This window comes from Pinus tabuliformis, chromosome J, assembly GCF_031772625.1.
Source record: "Pinus tabuliformis cultivar Carrire ecotype Pingquan chromosome J, CPIR1, whole genome shotgun sequence".
Lineage (NCBI taxonomy): Eukaryota > Viridiplantae > Streptophyta > Pinopsida > Pinales > Pinaceae > Pinus > Pinus tabuliformis.
This window is the reverse complement of record NC_142295.1, coordinates 417,187,059-417,208,022: the sequence shown is the minus strand read 5'-3', so window position 1 is coordinate 417,208,022 and position 20,964 is coordinate 417,187,059. Positions and strand designations below refer to the sequence as shown.

Here is a 20,964-nt window from a genome sequence, read left to right as displayed (position 1 = left end):
GTTAAGGAGTATGTTATTACATTATGTTAAATTTTATAAAAGATATGTAAATGGGATAAAGAGAAAATGTTTATATCAATATAAGTATGTTAGTAGGATATTTAGGGAGATTGTTTAAGGATTTCATTATAGAGATATGAAAGAGGATGTTATCACATTAACTCAAAGCTTCAAAAGTAAGAGACAGTAAAAATGCTATCACATTTATCTAAATGCTTTATCATAAGAATATGAAAAATATACCATTGTAATAAAGTAGTATTATAGTGAAAGATTTTACCATACAAATATGAAAGACATACTAGTATAATAACAAAATAATATTTTAAACACCATATAAATAATAACCAAAACATTACATAAATAACAACTATTGACATGACATCAAAAATATTAACGATGTTTAAAGGGGAATGTTATCACAACGACTCCAAAGTTCACACCCCAAATTTAAATGTCATCTTAGGAGAGATAGCCTATTTAGACTTCACCATACAATATGAAGAAGAATCTTATACAATCAACTATGTAAGAGATAGTCTAAAAACTTCACCGTATAATATGAAAAAAATCTTACATAATCAATTAGAAAATTTTAGTGCAAAGTGAAATATGATACTATCACATCCACTTGAAGATTTAACCCGAAAATAATATAATATTAAAATAAAATAATATTTTCAATATTAAGAAGATAATATTAAAATTATTAATTATATTATAAAAAGTATTATCAAATCAATTTAAAAATCACATTTATAATTTAATCTGACTTAATCACATTTATAATTTAATCTGACTTTAATAATAATATAATTTTAAGAATAATATAAATTAAAATTATATATATTATTTATATATAACAAATATGTGGCTACTCAAATCAGATCACTGTATAACAAACCCTTAACTGAGTGTGATAATAAATAATAATAATGTTAATAATTTAACAATGGCTACTTTCTGAATAAAAATAAAATATAATATTGGTTATAATATGAGTTAATAAATAAGGAATAAAATAAAAATTCCAATAAGGAAATAAACCTTTTCCTACATTTGGCAGAGACTTGCTAAAGACTCTATTTTAGTTGGCCTCTATTTTTCAGTCAGGCCATCACTTAGCCACTGTGATTACAAAATGAACGTCTATTTCTACATAACAAGAAGCCATATATGCACGTATGTCAAAACTTTCAGTGACTAAGGCTGTCCTCTGACAGCACTACTACAATGAATGTGATACTATTTGATGAAATGTTGTATTTGTATGACAAGGTCATACTTTAAGATCGAAAGCAACCAAAACAGAGGAAAAATATATGTAACGGTATACAATAGGACTTACAGTTGCTCCAATGCTGCGAGGTTCCCAAGCTCCGGCGGAAGTGTCCCATTAAGACTGTTTGAACTAAGGCTCCTGAATTAAAACAACCCACAAGTAAGAAATAACTCCCGTTTTCTTGATATTAGATGCTGCTTTGAGCAATCATGAAAACCAATTGTTTATGTATGATACAGAGGGATGTAACCAATCAGATTCAATAAAATTGTTGGATTAGATGGCGCTGAACTGAAAACCTGGTATTTCTTTTCAAACCGATGAAGATATAGCATATAAGCATTCCATGGAAAAGGGAAGTCACTGGAATTTAAACAACCAAACAATTTTTATAAGAATATGTTTGGTGTTTGTCTAGGGTCATTCAATTGTATATAAGTCATTCAATTGGTGATCGAAGTAATGTCATTAGAATTTAAATAATCATACAAGAATATGCTTTTCTGAAATTTGACAAATTAAAATATCTAAAATTCAAATCCTCTTAAACCCTAAAGGTTTATCAGTAATTACTCCTGGGCTGCCAGGTTCCTCTGGAATGCCTAAATATATATATATATAGCCTTATTATTTAGTTTTTATTTTTTTCTATAAAAGTCTAAAAAATCTCTTACAAGACTATTCTCGTTGGTTTTATCTCTTTCCGTAAAATTATAAAAAATCTCTTATTGGCACTAACGCACAGTATTTCTTTCACATATCTTTCTAACTTATGAGTCTTATTACTACATAAATATTTTCTCTACCGATCTTGTACTGCAAATAAGTTCATCGCCTTTCAAACTCGGTAGGAGAATCCTTGATAGTTTGATTATTTTTTCCTTATCCTATTTAGTGACCAATTTGATACCAGGCTTACGGGGTTGTTTGTGCTCTCCTTGACTAATATGTATGTGTCTGCGGAGTAATGAGCATGGATCTTTCAGTAGTAAATATGCATGTCAGCAGAGTAATTATAAGTATGCGTATATGCAAAGATAGAAATCTTACAATGAAATCAGCTTATGAAGATTCCCAAGCTCCTTCGGTACAGGACCAGATAGCTTATTTATTCCAAGTGACCTGAATCAATGAATGTTCTTAATGTCTAAAGATGAAAATCCATTTTCCTACTAATTAATGAATTAAAGTAGTATGACCTATAACATAAATGAATTCAAGTAGTATGACCTATATGAAAAATAAAGATCAACAAACTCTACCTGATCCACACGATTTCAGGTTAAAAGAGAGTTGAATAATTAACCTATGTTGGTAAGTTTTGAAGAACATATAACATAAGAGGAAGTATCTTACAAGTACTGCATCTTTGTGAGGTTACCCAAGAAAGCAGGTATTGGACCTGTTAAATAGTTTTGTGCCAAGTTCCTGCCACGAAAATTCGATAGATCAATCTGTCAATATCTCACTTATTTAGACAGAACAAGTAAACCTTATGGGTTCTTTTCAAGTGGCATAGACCGTACAAGATGCAAATCATAATATAAGTTCAGTTCAACTTGTAACAACATGTTACAATGTGCTTGTGAAATTTTATCTCCGGTCAATGACTTTGGGAAAACCAGAGTTATGATATGTTGGTTATTTTACACCCGTTTCCTTATTATACCACTGAAAGAAAACTGCCTGCAGGCATTAGACAGAATAGTATCTAGTTTCAATGAAAAATCAAAAACTTCCTTACAGATCAAAAAGGTGAGTCAAGTTAGCCAGTTCTTCTGGAATTTCTCCCGTTATGTCCAGTGCATAAACTTTCCTGCAAACATGTAGGACGTTAATAAGTTAGGATACTTGAGTTTCACGATTCTAGTTTCAAAAGAAGGATCTTAACCTGATTAGACTGTATAACAGAAGAGTTAAGGCTACTTTGGGCTCACAGCTAAAATCAATAAAGGTGATGTTTAACAGTGCATTAAATCCAGATGATGTATTGGATGCATTGAAGATAACACTGATATGCCCCTTGAAATTGCTAAGCTGGGTGGATATATCTCTGCAATCTATGAACTTACATATCTCGTATTTACGCACATAATAGCCTAAGTATTAGAATTGGAGATATGCAACTTCGAACATGGCAACCTGGATGTATTTATCAGGTCTGCATTTAGATAGTTTCTTCTGTTGAAAATATAATTTCAACTGCGATACAGTTGAGCCATGCAGCAGCATGAGGACTCTAACCGTGCAATTCACCGAGTATCAGGAGGCAAAAACACTCCAAGATCAAATTGCAGGTTGGTTTTTCGGCGGGTTGGAGCATCGGAGATAGGCAGCTGCAGCGATATGAATATCGCCGACGAGCGATCGCCGATATCGGCAAAGTCGAAGTGAAGGAATTATAAAGGAGCTTTTGTGTTTCCGACGAGCGATCGCCGATATCGCTATCGGCACATCGCTATCGGCAATATCATAGGGTCGGGGTCTTTGACATGAGTAAAGTTGCGATGCGATGAAGCGCGGACGCGATGGCTTCCCAAAATCAAATTGTATAATGTTTGTCTTTTCGTTGACCGCCGTGGAGGAAACGCTGAGGTCTTTAATGCATTTACGAAGGTTGGTACGAAGGTTGGTGGAGGCCCGTCTTAAATGATCATGGGCACACACGTAATTTTTGGTGGAGTCCCATTAATATGGGCATGGGCGCATAGTTTTAATTTCTTTTTTATATGTTTGTTTACATACGGCATGTGAAGTTTATGTATATGTGTTAGTTGTAGGATTTAATATGTATGCTTTCATATTAAGTTTTTGATATGTGTATGAGTCACGTAAAATGTGCTCATTTATTACTGTGTTGACCATTGTTTCATGTATGGCACACGGGAGGTGAATGAAATGAGTTCGCAGCAGCGAAAAGAAGAACCAGAGGATGTAAGCACAGCAGTGCAAAAGTATATTTTGTAATATTTTGTGTGGGCATTAAAAAAAAAAAAAAAAAAAAACAGAGGTGAAAGAAAACCATGTGTGGTTTTTGCACACCAGTGCATAAAGATAATGGTGGAGCGAGTTTTTGTAACTCTGTAAGTTTTGTTTTTACAGCAACATGTAAAAGTGTTTTACACCAGTAAATGTGAATGGAGGTTTTACAGCAGTAAATGTTATTGGAATTTTCAAGCAGTGTAAATTCTCATATGAAGACAGAGTGAATATTTTTTTTGTTATTAATGAATAGAAATCTCTTATGGTGAAAAACTCTGTCTCTGAGTGAAATCTTTTTTAAGTCTTCCTGCATAAAAGATCCTGGAGCAAAGTAAAAACAGAGTATTGCCTCTGTGTGTTTATTTGAACATTTGGTTTTTGGTATTTTCCCCATTTAGAAAAATACCCAACAGTGGTATCAGAGCAGGCTTAGGCTCTTGAAGGTGTTCAAGAAGCTGAAGGGAGAAGGTTGTTGCTGCAGCAAAACCTCTCAGGCAGACAGAAGACTCAGACATCAAAGGATTCAGGTATTTCAAAGTTTTTTTTGTGTTGCTGAAGAAGCAGTGATTTGTTTTAAATACACAGTCAAGGAATGGCCAGCACAAGCACTGGTATGGGTTTGTTTAACACCCAGCTCCCACAGTTTAATGGGAAGAACTATGACTACTGGTCAATAACTATGAGAGCCCTGTTTGCCTCTCAAGATTTATGGGAAATAGTTGAAGATGGTTTTGAAGAAGTAGCAGATGAAAATGAGTTCAATGCACTAACTCAGGGAGAGAAGGATCAGCTGAAGAGCAATAGGAAGAAGGATGCAAAGGCCATTTTATTGTTGCATCTAGCAGTAGACCAGAGTATATTTCCAAGGATAGCAGCAGCTAAAACATCAAATGAAGCATGGCAAACCCTTAAGACAGCCTATCAAGGCATGGAGAGAGTGAAGACAGCAAAACTACAATTGCTGAGAAAGGATTTTGAGAACTTGAACATGAAGGAGTCAGACAACATTGAATCATTCTTCACTCATGTGATTGGTGTAATCACACAAATGAGAACTCATGGAGAAACCATTGAAGACAGAAGGATTGTGGAGAAAATATTGAGGGTCTTACCCTCAAAGTTTGATGCCATTGTCACCACCATTGAAGAGACAAAGGATCTCTCAAGATTTTCAGTTGATGAGCTACATGCATCACTGATAACACATGAGCAGAGGTTGAGTAGGAATGAAAACTCATCTCTAGAGCAAGCCTTCAAGACCCAGATGTCCTTTGGAAGAGGAAGAGGTCAAGGTAGAGGAAACAAGAGAGGAAGAGGCAGAAGCCAGAACAGAGGTGGTAGGAACAGCCCAGCAAGTGCACAAGGAAGAGGCAGCAATCCAAATCAGAACAAAGGCCAAGGCAACAGCCAACAAGGAGGACAATATCATGCTCAAGGACAAAGGTATGATAAATCTAATGTTCAATGCTATTATTGTAAAAAGTATGGGCATTATGCCAGTGAATGTAGGAAGAAGCAGCACGATATGAGTACTAGACAAAATGCAAATGTTACTAGGGAAAACAGCAGCCAAAATAATGTGTTGTTAGCATGTAACATGGCTGAAACACATAGTGAAGATATATGGTTTTTAGACTCAGGTTGCAGCAACCATATGACAGGGAATATAGCCCTCTTTTCAGCCTTAAATCAGAATTTGAAATCAGAGGTCACACTAGGAACTGATAGTAAAGTGTCTGTTATGGGAAAAGGGGAGGTAAAAATATTTACAAAACAAGGAGAAAGGAAAACCATAGCAGATGTCTACTATGTCCCCGGAATGAGATGTAACCTATTGAGTGTTGGACAACTTATCCAAAAGGGTTACAATGTTTTCTTTAAAAATGATGTGTGCACCATCATGGATATACCACTCAGCAAAAGATGCATTGCTGAAGTGAAGATGACAAGGAACAGGATGTTCCCTCTCCGGATCAGGGCAGACATGAAGAACAAAAGGGAAATGGCAATAGTCACCCAAGAGGCCTTCCAAAGCGTGCCAAAGGATGAGAACTGGTTATGGCACTTGAGATTCGGGCATCTAAATTTTGGAGGCCTAAACTTATTGAGCAGAAAAGGAATGGTAAGAGGATTACCATTGATAGAGAAACCGGACAGCCTATGTGAAGGCTGCATTTTGGGAAAACAACACAGAGAAAGTTTTCCATCAGGGAAAAGCATAAGGGCAAAGACACCCTTAGAGATTATCCACTCAGATTTGTGTGGACCAATGCAAGCTCCATCATTAGCTGGCAGCCAATATTTCCTAACATTCATTGATGATTGTACAAGAAAGACTTGGATATACTTTCTTAAAAACAAAAGTGAAGTGTTTGAGAAGTTCCAAAATTTCAAAGCACTTGTGGAAAACCAAAGCGGGTTGCACATTAAAGTATTGAGAACTGATAGAGGAGGTGAGTATATCTCCAAGGAATTCCTAAGATTTTGTAGAGAAAATGGAATTCATAAACAGTTTACAGCTAGGTACACTCCGCAGCAAAATGGAGTTGCTGAAAGGAAGAACAGGACCATCATGGATATGGCGAGGAGCATGTTGAAGGCAAAGCATTTGCCAAATGAGTATTGGGCTGAAGCTGTACATTGTGCAGTTTATATATTGAACAGGTGTCCTACAAAAGCAGTCATGAACAAGGTGCCAGAAGAGGCATGGAGTGGGAGAAAGCAAGGAGTCACCCACATGAGAGTTTTTGGGTGTGTGGCCTATGCACACATACCGGATCAGCTAAGGAGGAAGTTGGACAGCAAAGGGAAGAAATGCATCTTCATTGGATATAGTGATGAATCCAAAGCCTACAGGCTGTACATTCCATCTACCAAGAAGTTCTTTGTAAGCAGGGATGTTCAATTCATTGAAGAGGAAGCTTGGGATGGAAGCATAGAGAAAACAGTGAATGTCAAGAACTGTTTGTCTCATGATGAAGATGAAGAGGAAGTGGCTGAAGTACATCCCCAAACAGCAGCGCCAACACAAGGACAGCAAGGTACACCATTGAGGATCAATGAGAATGCTTCTCCAAGCACACCACAAGGAGGAAATTCAAGTGCATCTTCAAGCACTTGCACACCATGTGAACGAGGTAAGAAGTTTAGAAATCTAAGTGACATTTATAATGAAGGAATGAATTCCTTATTTGCCTTGTATTGTCATGTTGACGATCCTATTCATTTCGAGGAAGCAATCAAAGATAGGAAATGGATAGAAGCTATGGATGAGGAGATGAATGCCATAGAGAGAAACAAAACATGGGATTTGGTTGAGTTACCAAAAGGCAAAGAAGTCATTGGTGTGAAATGGGTCTACAAGACCAAGAGCAATGCTGAAGGCAAGATTGAAAGGCACAAGGCAAGGCTGGTTGTCAAAGAGTACAAGCAGCAGTATGGGAGAGATTATGAGGAGACTTTCGCACCGGTTGCAAGAATGGAAACCGTGAGAGCAGTGCTGTCCATAGCAGCTCAAAACAAATGGAAAGTCTACCAAATGGACGTGAAGTCAGCATTCCTAAATGGAGTGTTAATGGAAGAGGTCTATGTGGAACAACCTCTCGGATATGAGAAGAAAGGTGAAGAGCACAAAGTGTGCAAATTGAAGAAGGCTCTTTATGGGCTGAAGCAAGCACCAAGAGCATGGTACAGCAGGATAGATTCTTATCTAATGGATAATGAATTTGACAAATGTGAAGGAGAACCCACAGTCTACATCAAAGAAAAGGATGGTAAAATTTTAATTGTTGTCTTGTATGTAGATGATGTTATTTTCACTGGAAATGATATTTATCTTATTGAGAATTTTAAATCAGTCATGAAGGATGAATTTGAAATGACTGACATGGGTTTGTTGAGATACTTCTTAGGCATAGAAGTAAATCAAAATGAAAAAGGAATTTTTATATTTCAAGCAAGATATGTAAATCAAGTTTTGGGCAGATTTAAGATGGAAGAATGCAAGGCAGCCATCACTCCCACAGTGATGGGATTAAAGCTCAGCAGAGAGGACAGCAGCAAGGATTTTGATCCTAGCTTGTATAAAAGCATTGTGGGCAGCCTTATGTATTTAATAGCAACTAGGCCTGATTTAATGTATGCTGTTAGTTTAATTTCCAGATTCATGGAGAGGCCAAAGGAGGCACATTGGCAGGCAGCAAAGAGAATTTTGAGGTATGTCAAAGGCACTAAAATGTTTGGAATTCTATATCATGCCTCAGAACATTCAGATTTGGTTGGATACACTGATAGCGATTGGGCTAGAAGTGTAGATGATCGGAAGAGCACTTCCGGTTATATTTTTCATATGGGTTCAGGAGCCATTTCATGGGCTTCTAAAAAGCAGTCCATTGTAGCATTGTCTACAGCAGAGGCTGAATATGTGGCAGCTACAGCAGCAGCATGTCAAGCAGTGTGGATGAGAAGAATGTTGAGAAGCTTAGGCCAAGAGCAGGCAAAAGCGACAGTCATCTTTTGTGACAATAGCTCAGCTATCGCATTGTCAAAGAATTCAGTGTTTCATAAGAGAACGAAACACATTGATACAAGGTTTCACTACATCAGAGAATTGGTAAGCAATGGAGAAATCAGTTTGCAACATTGCAGCACTCAGGAACAGGTCGCAGACATCTTGACAAAGCCATTGGATCAGAAGAGCTTTGAATTTTTGAGGAAGTGTTTGGGTATGATTGAATGCCCGACAGTTGAAATTAAAGGGGAGTGTTGAAAATATAATTTCAACTGCGATACAGTTGAGCCATGCAGCAGCATGAGGACTCTAACCGTGCAATTCACCGAGTATCAGGAGGCAAAAACACTCCAAGATCAAATTGCAGGTTGGTTTTTCGGCGGGTTGGAGCATCGGAGATAGGCAGCTGCAGCGATATGAATATCGCCGACGAGCGATCGCCGATATCGCATCGGCAAAGTCGAAGTGAAGGAATTATAAAGGAGCTTTTGTGTTTCCGACGAGCGATCGCCGATATCGCTATCGGCAATATCATAGGGTCGGGGTCTTTGACATGAGTAAAGTTGCGATGCGATGAAGCGCGGACCCGATGGCTTCCCAAAATCAAATTGTATAATGTTTGTCTTTTCGTTGACCGCCGTGGAGGAAACGCTGAGGTCTTTAATGCATTTACGAAGGTTGGTGGAGGCCCGTCTTAAATGATCATGGGCACACACGTAATTTTTGGTGGAGTCCCATTAATATGGGCATGGGCGCATAGTTTTAATTTCTTTTTTATATATTTGTTTACATACGGCATGTGAAGTTTATGTATATGTGTTAGTTGTAGGATTTAATATGTATGCTTTCATATTAAGTTTTTGATATGTGTATGAGTCACGTAAAATGTGCTCATTTATTACTGTGTTGACCATTGTTTCATGTATGGCACACGGGAGGTGAATGTAATGAGTTCGCAGCAGCGAAAAGAAGAACCAGAGGATGTAAGCACAGCAGTGCAAAAGTATATTTTGTAATATTTTGTGTGGGCATTAAAAAAACAGAGGTGAAAGAAAACCATGTGTGGTTTTTGCACAGCAGTGCATAAAGATAATGGTGGAGCGAGTTTTTGTAACTCTGTAAGTTTTGTTTTTACAGCAACATGTAAAAGTGTTTTACACCAGTAAATGTGAATGGAGGTTTTACAGCAGTAAATGTTATTGGAATTTTCAAGCAGTGTAAATTCTCATATGAAGACAGAGTGAATATTTTTTTTGTTATTAATGAATAGAAATCTCTTATGGTGAAAAACTCTGTCTCTGAGTGAAATCTTTTTTAAGTCTTCCTGCATAAAAGATCCTGGAGCAAAGTAAAAACAGAGTATTGCCTCTGTGTGTTTATTTGAACATTTGGTTTTTGGTATTTTCCCCATTTAGAAAAATACCCAACATCTTCGATTATCCAAAGGCACAAAAATGCATATAGCTAAATGTGAGAATAATGCAGAAATAGAATTAGTTGTGAATTGGTTGAACAGAATTAGTTATGAATTAGTTAGGAATTGGTTGCCAGAATTAGTTGTGAGTTTCCTATATAAGTGTGATGTAATTGAGCAATTTGGTAATGAAGTTGTGTGAGTTTTTGTGTTTTAAGTTGGTATTTTCAAAGTCTTTGGATGTACTGCTTTTGTTCATATTCCTAAGGCTAACAGAAGCAAACTTGATGCCAAGTCCGTCAAGTGTGTTTTCATTGGATATTGTACGGATCAGAAAGCCTATAAATTGTATGATTCAAGTTCCCATAAACTATTTGCAAGTCGTGATGTATTGTTTCATGAGCAGACTGATAAAAGTAACACAAAGAATGATACATGGCATATTTCTAATGATGCACATCTCAAGCTTGATACTTTGATTAAGCAGGAACAGGAACAGGTCCAGGTACAGGTACAGGATCAGGATCAGGATGATAGCAGCAGTATGAGCACATCTAGCAGCAGTGAGTCATCACAAGGAGGTGATACACCTCAAAGCCAACGAATCATGGATGGAACACCCACACCAAGAAGGTCATCCCGACAGACTCGGCTTCCTGAAAGGTATAGAGACTATGCCTTAATGTCTAATATAATGAATGTTGAAGAACCAATTGATTATGAGCAGGCTAAACAACATGAACCATGGATTAATGCTATGAATGATGAGTATGCTTCTATTATGAAAAATCAAACATGGGAATTAGTGGAACTTCCTGAAAATAAAGTTCCAATTGGAAGCAAATGGTTGTACAAAACAAAATTTAAAGCAGATGGTACAGTTGATAAATTTAAGGCAAGATTAGTAGCAAAAGGATATGCTCAACAGGAGGGAATTGATTATGAAGACACTTTTGCACCAGTAGCTAAGTTGAATACAATTAGATTACTGATTGCCTTAGCCACAAAACATAATTGGAATATACATCAAATGGATGTCAAATCTGCTTTTCTAAATGGTGATTTACAGGAAGAAGTTTATTTGGTTCAACCTGAAGGGTTTGTTAAACAGGGACAGGAGCATCTGGTTTGCAGGTTAAGAAAGGCATTATATGGTTTGAAACAGGCACCAAGATCATGGTATGTAAAGATTGATACTTTCTTTCTTCAGAATGGGTTTGTGAAAAGCAAAAATGATCCTAACTTGTATGTTAAGAAAGATGAAAAAGGAAATGTTGCTTTAATATCTTTGTATGTGGATGATCTCATTATAACAGGCAGTGCTCACAAGTTAATTGAAGAAATTAAAGTTTAGTTGTCACAGGTTTTTGAAATGAAAGATTTGGGTGAAATGCATTACTGTTTAGGCATTGAGGTATGGAGAGAAACTGGTAAAACTTTGATCACTCAAAGCAAATATACAAAGGAGATTCTTAAAAAGTTCAATATGACAGATTGCAAAGCTATGTCAACTCCCTTAGAACAGAATGCAAAGTTGTACAAAGAAGATGGTTCGAAAGAGGCAGATGGAACATTATATCGTCAATTAGTGGGAAGTTTGAACTATCTCACCACTACCAGGCCAGACATTGCATACTCAGTCAGTATCCTTAGTCAATTCATGGCTAAGCCTTCAGGAAATCACTGGAATGCTGCAAAGAAAGTTCTCCGATACTTAAAGAGAACAGTGAATCTTGGTATTATGTATACTGATGTATCTGATGTTGTACTGACAGGTTTTTCTGATTCAGATTGGGCAGGAAATCCAGATGACAGACGATCTACCTCTGGCTATGCATTTCATATTGGATCAGGGGTCGTATCTTGGAGTAGTAAGAAACAACCAACTGTTTCTTTATCATCAACAGAATCAGAGTACAAAGCTTTGACCAATGCCACCTGTGAAGCTATTTGGTTGCGGAGAATTCTTGCAGATCTTGAAGAATCGCAAAGTGGTGCAACATGTATCAATTGTGATAATCAGAGTGCTATCAAATTAGCACATAATCCAGTTTACCATGCTAGAACAAAACACGTTGAGTTACAGTACCACTTTGTACGTGAGAAAATTGAGTCAAAAGAAATTGGATTGATATTTTGTAACACCAAGTATAATGTGGCTGATATATTTACTAAGCCCCTTGGTAAAATCAAATTTGAAGTTTTTAGAAGTCAGTTAGGTATTGTAGAAAATCCATTTCTCCATTAAGGGAGGATGTGAGAATAATGTAGAAATAGAATTAGTTGTGAATTGGTTGAACAGAATTAGTTATGAATTAGTTAGGAATTGGCTGCCAGAATTAGTTGTGAGTTTCCTATATAAGTGTGATGTAATTGAGCAATTTGTGTTTTAAGTCTAAAATCAAGCAAAGCTCGCTTTGCATTGATTTAAACTGAAGGGCTATTTAGCAAGGGTTCTGATATGTTTGAACAATGTAAAATAAGATAGTTTTAACAAAAATAAGTGCTTTATGGGCCACACAATTTTTCCATAACATAGTGACAGAGAGTTGACATTATTCTGAAGTGAATCGTGTAACCAAATTTCTGTGTGAGATAAGAAAAATATATTCAAAAGTGTTTTATGGCTCACCCAAATTTTACAGGACATAGTGACAGATAGTTCCCTTTATTCTTAAAAGAATCACCAAACCAAATTTCTGTGTGAGATCAGGAAAAGATATTCCAGACTTCTCGTCCATGAATGGCCCTTAATTGACTTGAATGTGCACTTGTAGAAAATTGCAGATACTTAGTTTCATCAATTTGAGAAAAATGTGAAGTCAGGCTTCTTGTGCATACGTGGTGTGCAGAGGTGTGAAAAGGAAGTGTCAGAAGCTCATTGCAATGTCATGCATTCCAATATAAGTGGACCAGATTGCAAGAAAAATGTGAAGGCAGGCTTGTTGTGCATACTTGGTGTGTAGAGGAGTGAGAAAGGAAGTGGCAGAAGCTCATTGCAATGCCATCCATTACAATATAAGCGGACCATATTGCAAGAAAAGTGAAAATCATTGCAGTGTCATCAATTCCACTATCAAATGGACTTGGTGGCAAGAAGAGTCAGAGGAAACAGCAGACAGAGAATAAGATAAGGGAGGATTATGTTATGAAGATTACCACACAGCTTCTAGTATTTACTATTAAAGGGAAGGGATATGAGTAGGAATTTAGGATTTTCCTGTTAGTTACCCATGGAAAGTATTTCCAGATACAATTTTAACTGTACCTTCTAAAATTTATAGTTTTTTTGAATCAGGGTTTATTTTAGATTGTCATTTAACAGCTTTTATAAACTCCTCGTCCCTCAAATTCAACAAAAATAAGGCATGCATCCTCACGAATTCATTCAAGGGATATGGGGGCACCCCTTCTCTGGTTGAATAGGTTCCATTGAACGTTGATATCTTTGCATACAGACTGAACGAGTACATGCAATTAACAGGGCAAGCTCTGAGGTTAGTTGGGTTGACCATTAGATTTCCCAACCAAAAGTATTAACTAAATTTTCTTGATGGTGCTATGTAATTTTGCTATTACCTCTATGTGTAAGACAATACAATTACGAAGATTATATAAATTGGATTCTTTGAACATTGTTATACAACATTTTCTTGGTGAGTTGTGCCTGGCGTCTCATCCTTTTAAGTTTTGTTTTATAATATAGTAAAGCTTAATTATTTTATGTAACATTTTATGGAGTTATGACGAGCATTTAATTTCTTCTGTTTCACAATATAATAAAGTTTAATCATTTTCTCTTGGCTCGTTTTTTATAACAAGAACCTGACTTGGGAAAACTTAAGGAAACGAGCTTGGTATGGTCCCAGCAGATGCGTTCTATGCAAGATGGATGAGGAAACAAATTTCCATATGTTCTTCTCCTGCAGGACTTCCATACATATCTGGTATGAACTAGCAATGATTTATTTCATTCAGATCCATAACTTCTCTTCTGTGGATGCAGCTTTTCATTGGTGGGGTCATCAACATCTTCTCAATCGCCCAATCCTCCTGATAACTATCTGGAGTATATGGAAATGGAGGAACTTAAAAGTTTTTGAGAATTCTTCTTTATCTTTCAACTATGTGTTATCATCAGTCTTAGCTTTTCATCCTTCCAATGCTGGACAGTAGAATTGCTGAAGGTCATAGTGCTTATATTTTTGTTTTTGCAGTTTTGTATGGGCTTCTTTCGCCCTCCTGATGTTTCTCCCTGATGTTTTTCCATGAGACAATGATGGACTAATCCTTTTCCTTTAATGGGATGCATCTGCTCATCCTTTTATCCCAGAAGCCTTCCTCTCTCTTCTGGACAGACAAATGCTTCATGTGATCTTATCATGCATATGCTGTATATATTGCCTCAATATAAATATTAAAGCTTTTCTTTCTGAAAAAAAAAGTTTAATTATTTGATGTTCAGTTATATTTTTAATGAGATTGTTATTTTTTATTTTAATAATTTTAATTAAATTTAAAATAAATAATAAAAAAACAGAAAATATGTATATTATAATAGTATTTAAAATATTATTTATTTAAATACTTATTTTAAATATATAGAAATTTCAAAATATTCTTCCAAATTTTTTAAAAATTTAAATCAAATTGTATCTTTTATATTCATGTATTTTCCAAAGATCAATATGAAACACAATAACTATATTGAAATAAAAGTAAATTACAGCCGCACAGTTGTTTTATGAATTTTTTTGAAAAAAATTACATTTATCTAAGTTTATTTAAAATTAGTAAGTGGATAGTGAAGTTCATAGGTATGGTCCAATTCAGAATAACAATAACTATATTGAAATAAAAGTAAATTACAGCCGCACAGTTGTTTTATGAATTTTTTTGAAAAAAATTACATTTATCTAAGTTTATTTAAAATTAGTAAGTGGATAGTGAAGTTCATAGGTATGGTCCAATTCAGAATAGGTTTTTAAAAATTCTGATTCTTTAAAAAATAGAAAATTATCAATAATTTTAGATTTAATAATTTGAGAATATTTTTAGTCATATACACTATTCAATATATATGATCCAATAGATGAAATCAATGATTTTTTTTAACAATTTTTCTATTTCTAACTTCCACTCCTCATTTGGTATTACACATTCTCAAAATTACAAATCATACATAAATATTTTAATTACTATAAGTGTTTATAAGCTATTTAATTTATATAAATCTAGAAAACTTAAAACATTAACATATTAATTATTAACTAAATAATTTAGCAACATAAACACATTAACTATTTTGCAATTAATACTTTTCCTATTTTACAGTTTCTCTCTGCACAGTTTTCCCACAAAGATATTTCCAACATTTACTATTTTCAAATAGAAGTATATTTCATCCCTAAATTAACTACTTTCAGATAGGAGTACATTACATCCCTGTGAAACCTTTAAAGTAAGTAATTGGATAATTCAAGAACCGACAAAATTCAGCAGAACTTTAATTTGAGATTAGCTCTCTGCAGAACTTACATTTGTATAATATGGCAGGTGGTTCCGCTGTTGAAGGTGCAGTCACACTTGAAGGCGGGATTCATAGAAGTATCGGTAATGGGCGTACTATCGATGGCTCGTCCAGTACATGGATCTCCAGTAAGGTTCCATGCATCAGAAGACTCTATGTTCCACTTCTGAGCAAGTGACTTCACTACATTAACTGCCACCAGGAAACAGAAAACAAAATTGGATAAAAACAGAAAACATGAGAATGCTTGCAGTCTGCAGTATGGGATTATTTGTTGGGAAATATGTTCAGTGGTTACCTTCAATTGGATCCGTGACTGCTGTTGTTTGAGCTTGCTGAAACAAAGTGAAACAACAGGTAATGCTCAGAAAAATGCACAGAAGCCAAATCGGTGTTGAGAATCGAAGCGTAAACATGATGACGGCCTCACGAATTTTCTGTTTGGTGCTTGCCCTTGAAGATCATATGCGATAACAGGAATCAGGACTAGTCAAATGGGGATAGGATAGTAATTTCCAATATTTTATGGTGCGGCTGCACGCGCCGTTACGTGGAAAGTAGAGGAATGACAGAGTCAAAATGCTCGGAGAGAGTTGCCCATTCAAAAAGGCAGAAATGGTCATATCTGGCATTGAATGTGGAACGCCATCGATATCGAAATCGAAATTTACAATTGAGTTGTTTCTAGTGTGATTTTTTGAAAATTTTTCTGTTGGTTTTCTATTTATTTTTTCTAAAATTTTTCTGTTGGTTTTTTATTTAATTTTTCTAAAATCAGGTAATAATTTATTGAAATGATAAGGTTGATTGGTAATTAGTGCATAATTTAAGAAATCAGGTAATAAAATATTGAAAATGATAAGATTGATAAGTAACTGTATTTAATTTTTCTAAAATCAGGTAATAATTTATTGAAATGATAAAATTATTCTAAAATCAAGTAATAATTTATTGAAATGATAAAGTTGATTGGTAACTGTGCACAATTTAAGTGTCTTGAAGATTTTTCAAAAAGCTAAATCTATATTTATATCTAGATACTAAAAATACAATTTATCCCTTTACAATCCAATCTCTTTCTGCAAAGTCAAGAAATTAATAAGTATGTGTTGAACGAAAGGTGCTTGACTTAATATTTAATTATTTATAATCAGATTGAGATGTATTTGACCCAAAGGTGTTTGACTTAATATTTAATTATTTATAAGTGGAACTTCCTATTAAATATGGTTGGCAAGATTTTGATGTTTTATTGAAACGTGTTTATTTTCATATTTATTTATTTATTGTGATTGTTTGCTTCAGCTTTTCCTTTTTTTTATTAAGTAACAACGCTATGTTTTACCATCCAATTTACCCATAAATATTAATAAGGGGAACTTTCTATTAAATATGGTTGGCAAGATTTTGATATTTTATTGAAACGTGTTTCATTTTCATATTTATTTATCTATCATGATTGTTTGCTTCTGTTTTTCTTTTTTTTACCAACACTGGGAAAGATTTTATTAAGTAACAACGCTATATTCCAGGTCACATCGCAGGATGCCCACATATTAAAGATAATTCAAAGTATATTACTAATAAGGTGTGTGGTCATTATTAATTCAAAGTATATTACTAATAAAGTGTGTGGTCATTATTATTGTTCTAAAAAATAGATCAAAATATATTACTGATAAAGTGTGATCATTATTATGGTAGAGATAATTCAAAGTATATTACTAATAAATTGTGTGATCATTATTATTGAAAAAAGAAGTGTGGTTGTGCAAAAGAGATTGTAATATTTTTTATATAAAATATTTAAAAGGAAATATAATTAAAATTAAGGTGGTAGGTTTATTGGTGTTGAGATTTTTTTTTGATGTTTGGAGAGTTTTTGTTGAATTTTATTAGACATAGGAGACGAAGGAGCACATGCAAAGTAGTGACTCATAATGACTCAAAATTTATGCAAAGTAGTGACTTATAATGATTCAAAATTTTATTGATTTCTCTAGTATTGTTTCAAGATCTTCAAATGCTCTTTGGATTGTTGTCTCAAATACATTTATCTTTCTTTTTTGTTGCGATGAAATTCCTATCAATATTTCATACATGAAATTTAAACTAGTTTTTTTGCTTGTTGAGGGTGTCTCAGTGTTGATGAGAGGTCATTAAGAGTTCAAAGATGGCGGCTTCAAGCTTTTGAAGGGAAAGACAAAATTCAATTGCTTCATGGTTGTCCAACGAGATTATATCCATAAGAAACGGTGTAGAGAAACAATAACAAAGGGGCAAAGAAAAATTCCAAAAAGGCCAGATAAAATTTCTTACTAAACTGGAAATGTCTCCCAAATATGACCTATTCATTGTTATTTTTGCATCAAGATCCAATGAAAAGAACGAGGCAAGGGGGGTTCAATCTACCAAAAAGGGTAATATTTCAAACTAGACCATGGAAAAGGGGGCAGACGTCAAGATTGAGAGATTGGGACAAGTTGCTCCAGGACTCAACTCCAAAAAATTGATTATCAAACCATGAGAAATCCATCCGAACTACGAAATGGGCTAAAGCAGTGTCCTACCATTGTCCTTTGACATCCATGTGAAACATTCATTAATTGGAGTGACGATAAATAGGAGTGAGTTGCATATAACTATAAGTCATATCCATGTTGTCCTTGCTACGTGGTTGAATGTCAACTTACCTTGCTCTAACCATTGGTATGATTCATAATCATATGTAGTTAAGTGGATATCGTGGTATTCATTGGTCATGGTTACAATTGTTTATAAATAAAACCCTCCCTTTTCTCCTTACAACTTTGTTTTCTCTTTTGTCAATAAGTGATTTGTGTTCCCAAAGGATGTGATACCACTTGAATTTCTTGAATTTCCCACTTGTGCAATGAACCATGCCCAGGATGGAAGAGAGATAGATGTCTCGAGGGTGGATTCCTATATCAAGTTCTTGATTATCAAGCGTGATTTACCAAACACCTTTAATTCCCTATTATGTAAGTTGATGATTAATTTGAAGCTTTGAAATAATCACTTTGTTGGTTTCCATCTCTTCCTTTTATTTTCCCACTGTTAACTCCTATTTCTCTTTGATAGAAAAGGATTTGAATCATATCATTAAATCTTAACCCTAACATTACCAAGAGACTCCTCCTTAGGCCTGGGTGTGGCATTTGTGTATCAACTAACGATAGTGTTCTCTTCAAAGCATATGAATACAAGACTTTTTTATGGATGGTGGGCTCCTCCTCACAAGACAAAGGGTTGAATAGTCCTATAAAACTCATTTGGATTTCCATTTTTGTGCGCAACTAAAATTAGAATTATATTGTCTTTTTTTTCCGAGGCTTTGATATTTTTATCTAAGTGGAATACTTTCAAAGAGGTAAAATTGTTTTATGAAATGCTTGAAACTTAAGATTTTAAAAGAAGATTTTGAACATGATCTAAATTTTTATTTACTTATCTTAAAATTTAGTTTCATAAATTGTGATTAAATATTAATTAATTGAGATTTTGAGCTTCTTTGTAACACTATTTTGATTGGTGAATTTGTTCAATTTTTTATGTGTTTTCACAAACATGCTATGATATCTATAACTCTTAAGAGGTTGCATGTCTTCCTTTGGTGGTCATTAGAGATTCAATGTCCCTAAGTCAAGTTTTTGTTGCAGTGTCTTTTGGAGGCTTGTAGTCACTTTGTTATACTTAAACTTTGTCCTTTAGATCACACCAATTTGTATGATGTTATATCCTTTTAGTGGCTTGTTTGATGGAAGAGTCTCATATGGATTTAAGCATTCTTTCAATCTTATTTGGATTTAGGTTCAATCATGTTTATCCACACTCATGCGACAAAGTTTCTTCATTTTGAAATTATTTAAAAGGCTTTGTTTCATTTGGCCAGTATGTGGAAGTTTTTAACTTTTGCAATTTCAATTGCATGTCTTTGTCTCATTGGAATCATTAGGGATATACTATTTCTTTCATTATCACTAAGAAAGATTGTCGTTGTTACCCACCACCTACGTGTGACACCCATAGAAGAATTTTTTTCTCCTAGATGGTCCTCAGCTGGCAGTAAGCATCCCCTTGCAGCCACCAAATACCTCGATGTGCCACCATCTCCACCACCTAAGCCAACCATAACGTCCCTCACCCATCTGCCATGATCGTATGTTTGAAGGTGGGCCTTCCAAACTCGAAGGTATGGTTTTCCATTATGTAGTTGGGTACTTTTGTTTACTTATCATGGACACTTTTGGGCATGGAATGGTGGGGGGATTCGACAAAAAGAATGGCTTTGGTTTGTACCTTTGTCTCCTTTATCCAACTTGGTGGTTAACCCTGTATCCTAGTCCCATGGGATCTCCTTTATTGCCTCCCAGCTTTAGGAGTTCCACTACATGGGAAATCTTGATTTTCATTGCATGGTCCCACTTGTCGACACCATATACATCACTCCCCTCCACTTATTATAACCCTGTTTCATATATTTCTCATCTAGGTCCACATTTGTCTATTGGGCCACAAGGAGTTAGCTTCCCCCTCTGCTTGTCCACACTTTGAGGTGGGCCTAAAACGATGCCCCATAGGTCGATGCAACTAGAAAGAAAGTAAAAAAACATAATTTGGCCACTCTCAATAAGAAATGTACGATAAAATGCAAAAGATGGTCGAGACATACAAATTTAGCACGTGGGAAAAATCCAAACATGAGATCTACCATCATCATTATGGTCATTGTCCTAGTTCTTAGGGACCTCATATCAGCCCCATACATCATTAAGAAACCCACGATTGCCCCAACCCCTCGTTGGCGATGAACTAGCCAACCTTAAGGGGGTATTCAATGATATATCTCTCGCATCATGCTCTCATCCCCTAGAGTCCCGGGTAGTTATAAAAGAAAATCAATAAAAAAGGAAAAAGGCACATAAAGAAGGGTGGAAATACAAAGTTTAGGGTAACTTGTGCACCATGATTGCTCCTCCTACATCTATACACCCAAATGTGGGCTTCCCTTATCATAGTTACCCTTGTACTATGACATGTGGCTTGGAGACTTCCCCTAATTCCCCCACTTCACTCCACCTTTATATCACATGACACCTACCACTTGAGGGATGCACCATGGACCTGTCACTCCCTTTGAGTTTGAAACCACCTAAAAGGGTCCTTGATTAACCTCCTTCTTGAAATTGGAGACACATGTACACTCTAAAGCCCATTATGGATGA

General features: G+C 35.3%; 1 protein-coding gene across 1 annotated transcript in view; it reads right to left on the bottom strand.

Annotated features, from left to right (window-relative positions):
- LOC149227609 (uncharacterized) overlaps positions 1–16,349 on the bottom strand; it is a 317,497-nt gene extending 301,148 nt beyond the window's left edge. Inside the window, exons 1-6 of the mRNA XM_089377833.1 lie at positions 16,017–16,349; positions 15,727–15,910; positions 3,027–3,098; positions 2,639–2,710; positions 2,333–2,404; positions 1,349–1,420 (exon numbers count right to left, since the gene is read on the bottom strand). Of these exons, the coding sequence (XP_089233959.1) occupies positions 1,349–1,420; positions 2,333–2,404; positions 2,639–2,710; positions 3,027–3,098; positions 15,727–15,910; positions 16,017–16,134 (590 nt within the window). The 5' untranslated portion in view covers positions 16,135–16,349. The remainder of the gene's footprint in view (positions 1–1,348; positions 1,421–2,332; positions 2,405–2,638; positions 2,711–3,026; positions 3,099–15,726; positions 15,911–16,016) is intronic.
- Positions 16,350–20,964: the final 4,615 nt, after the last annotated feature.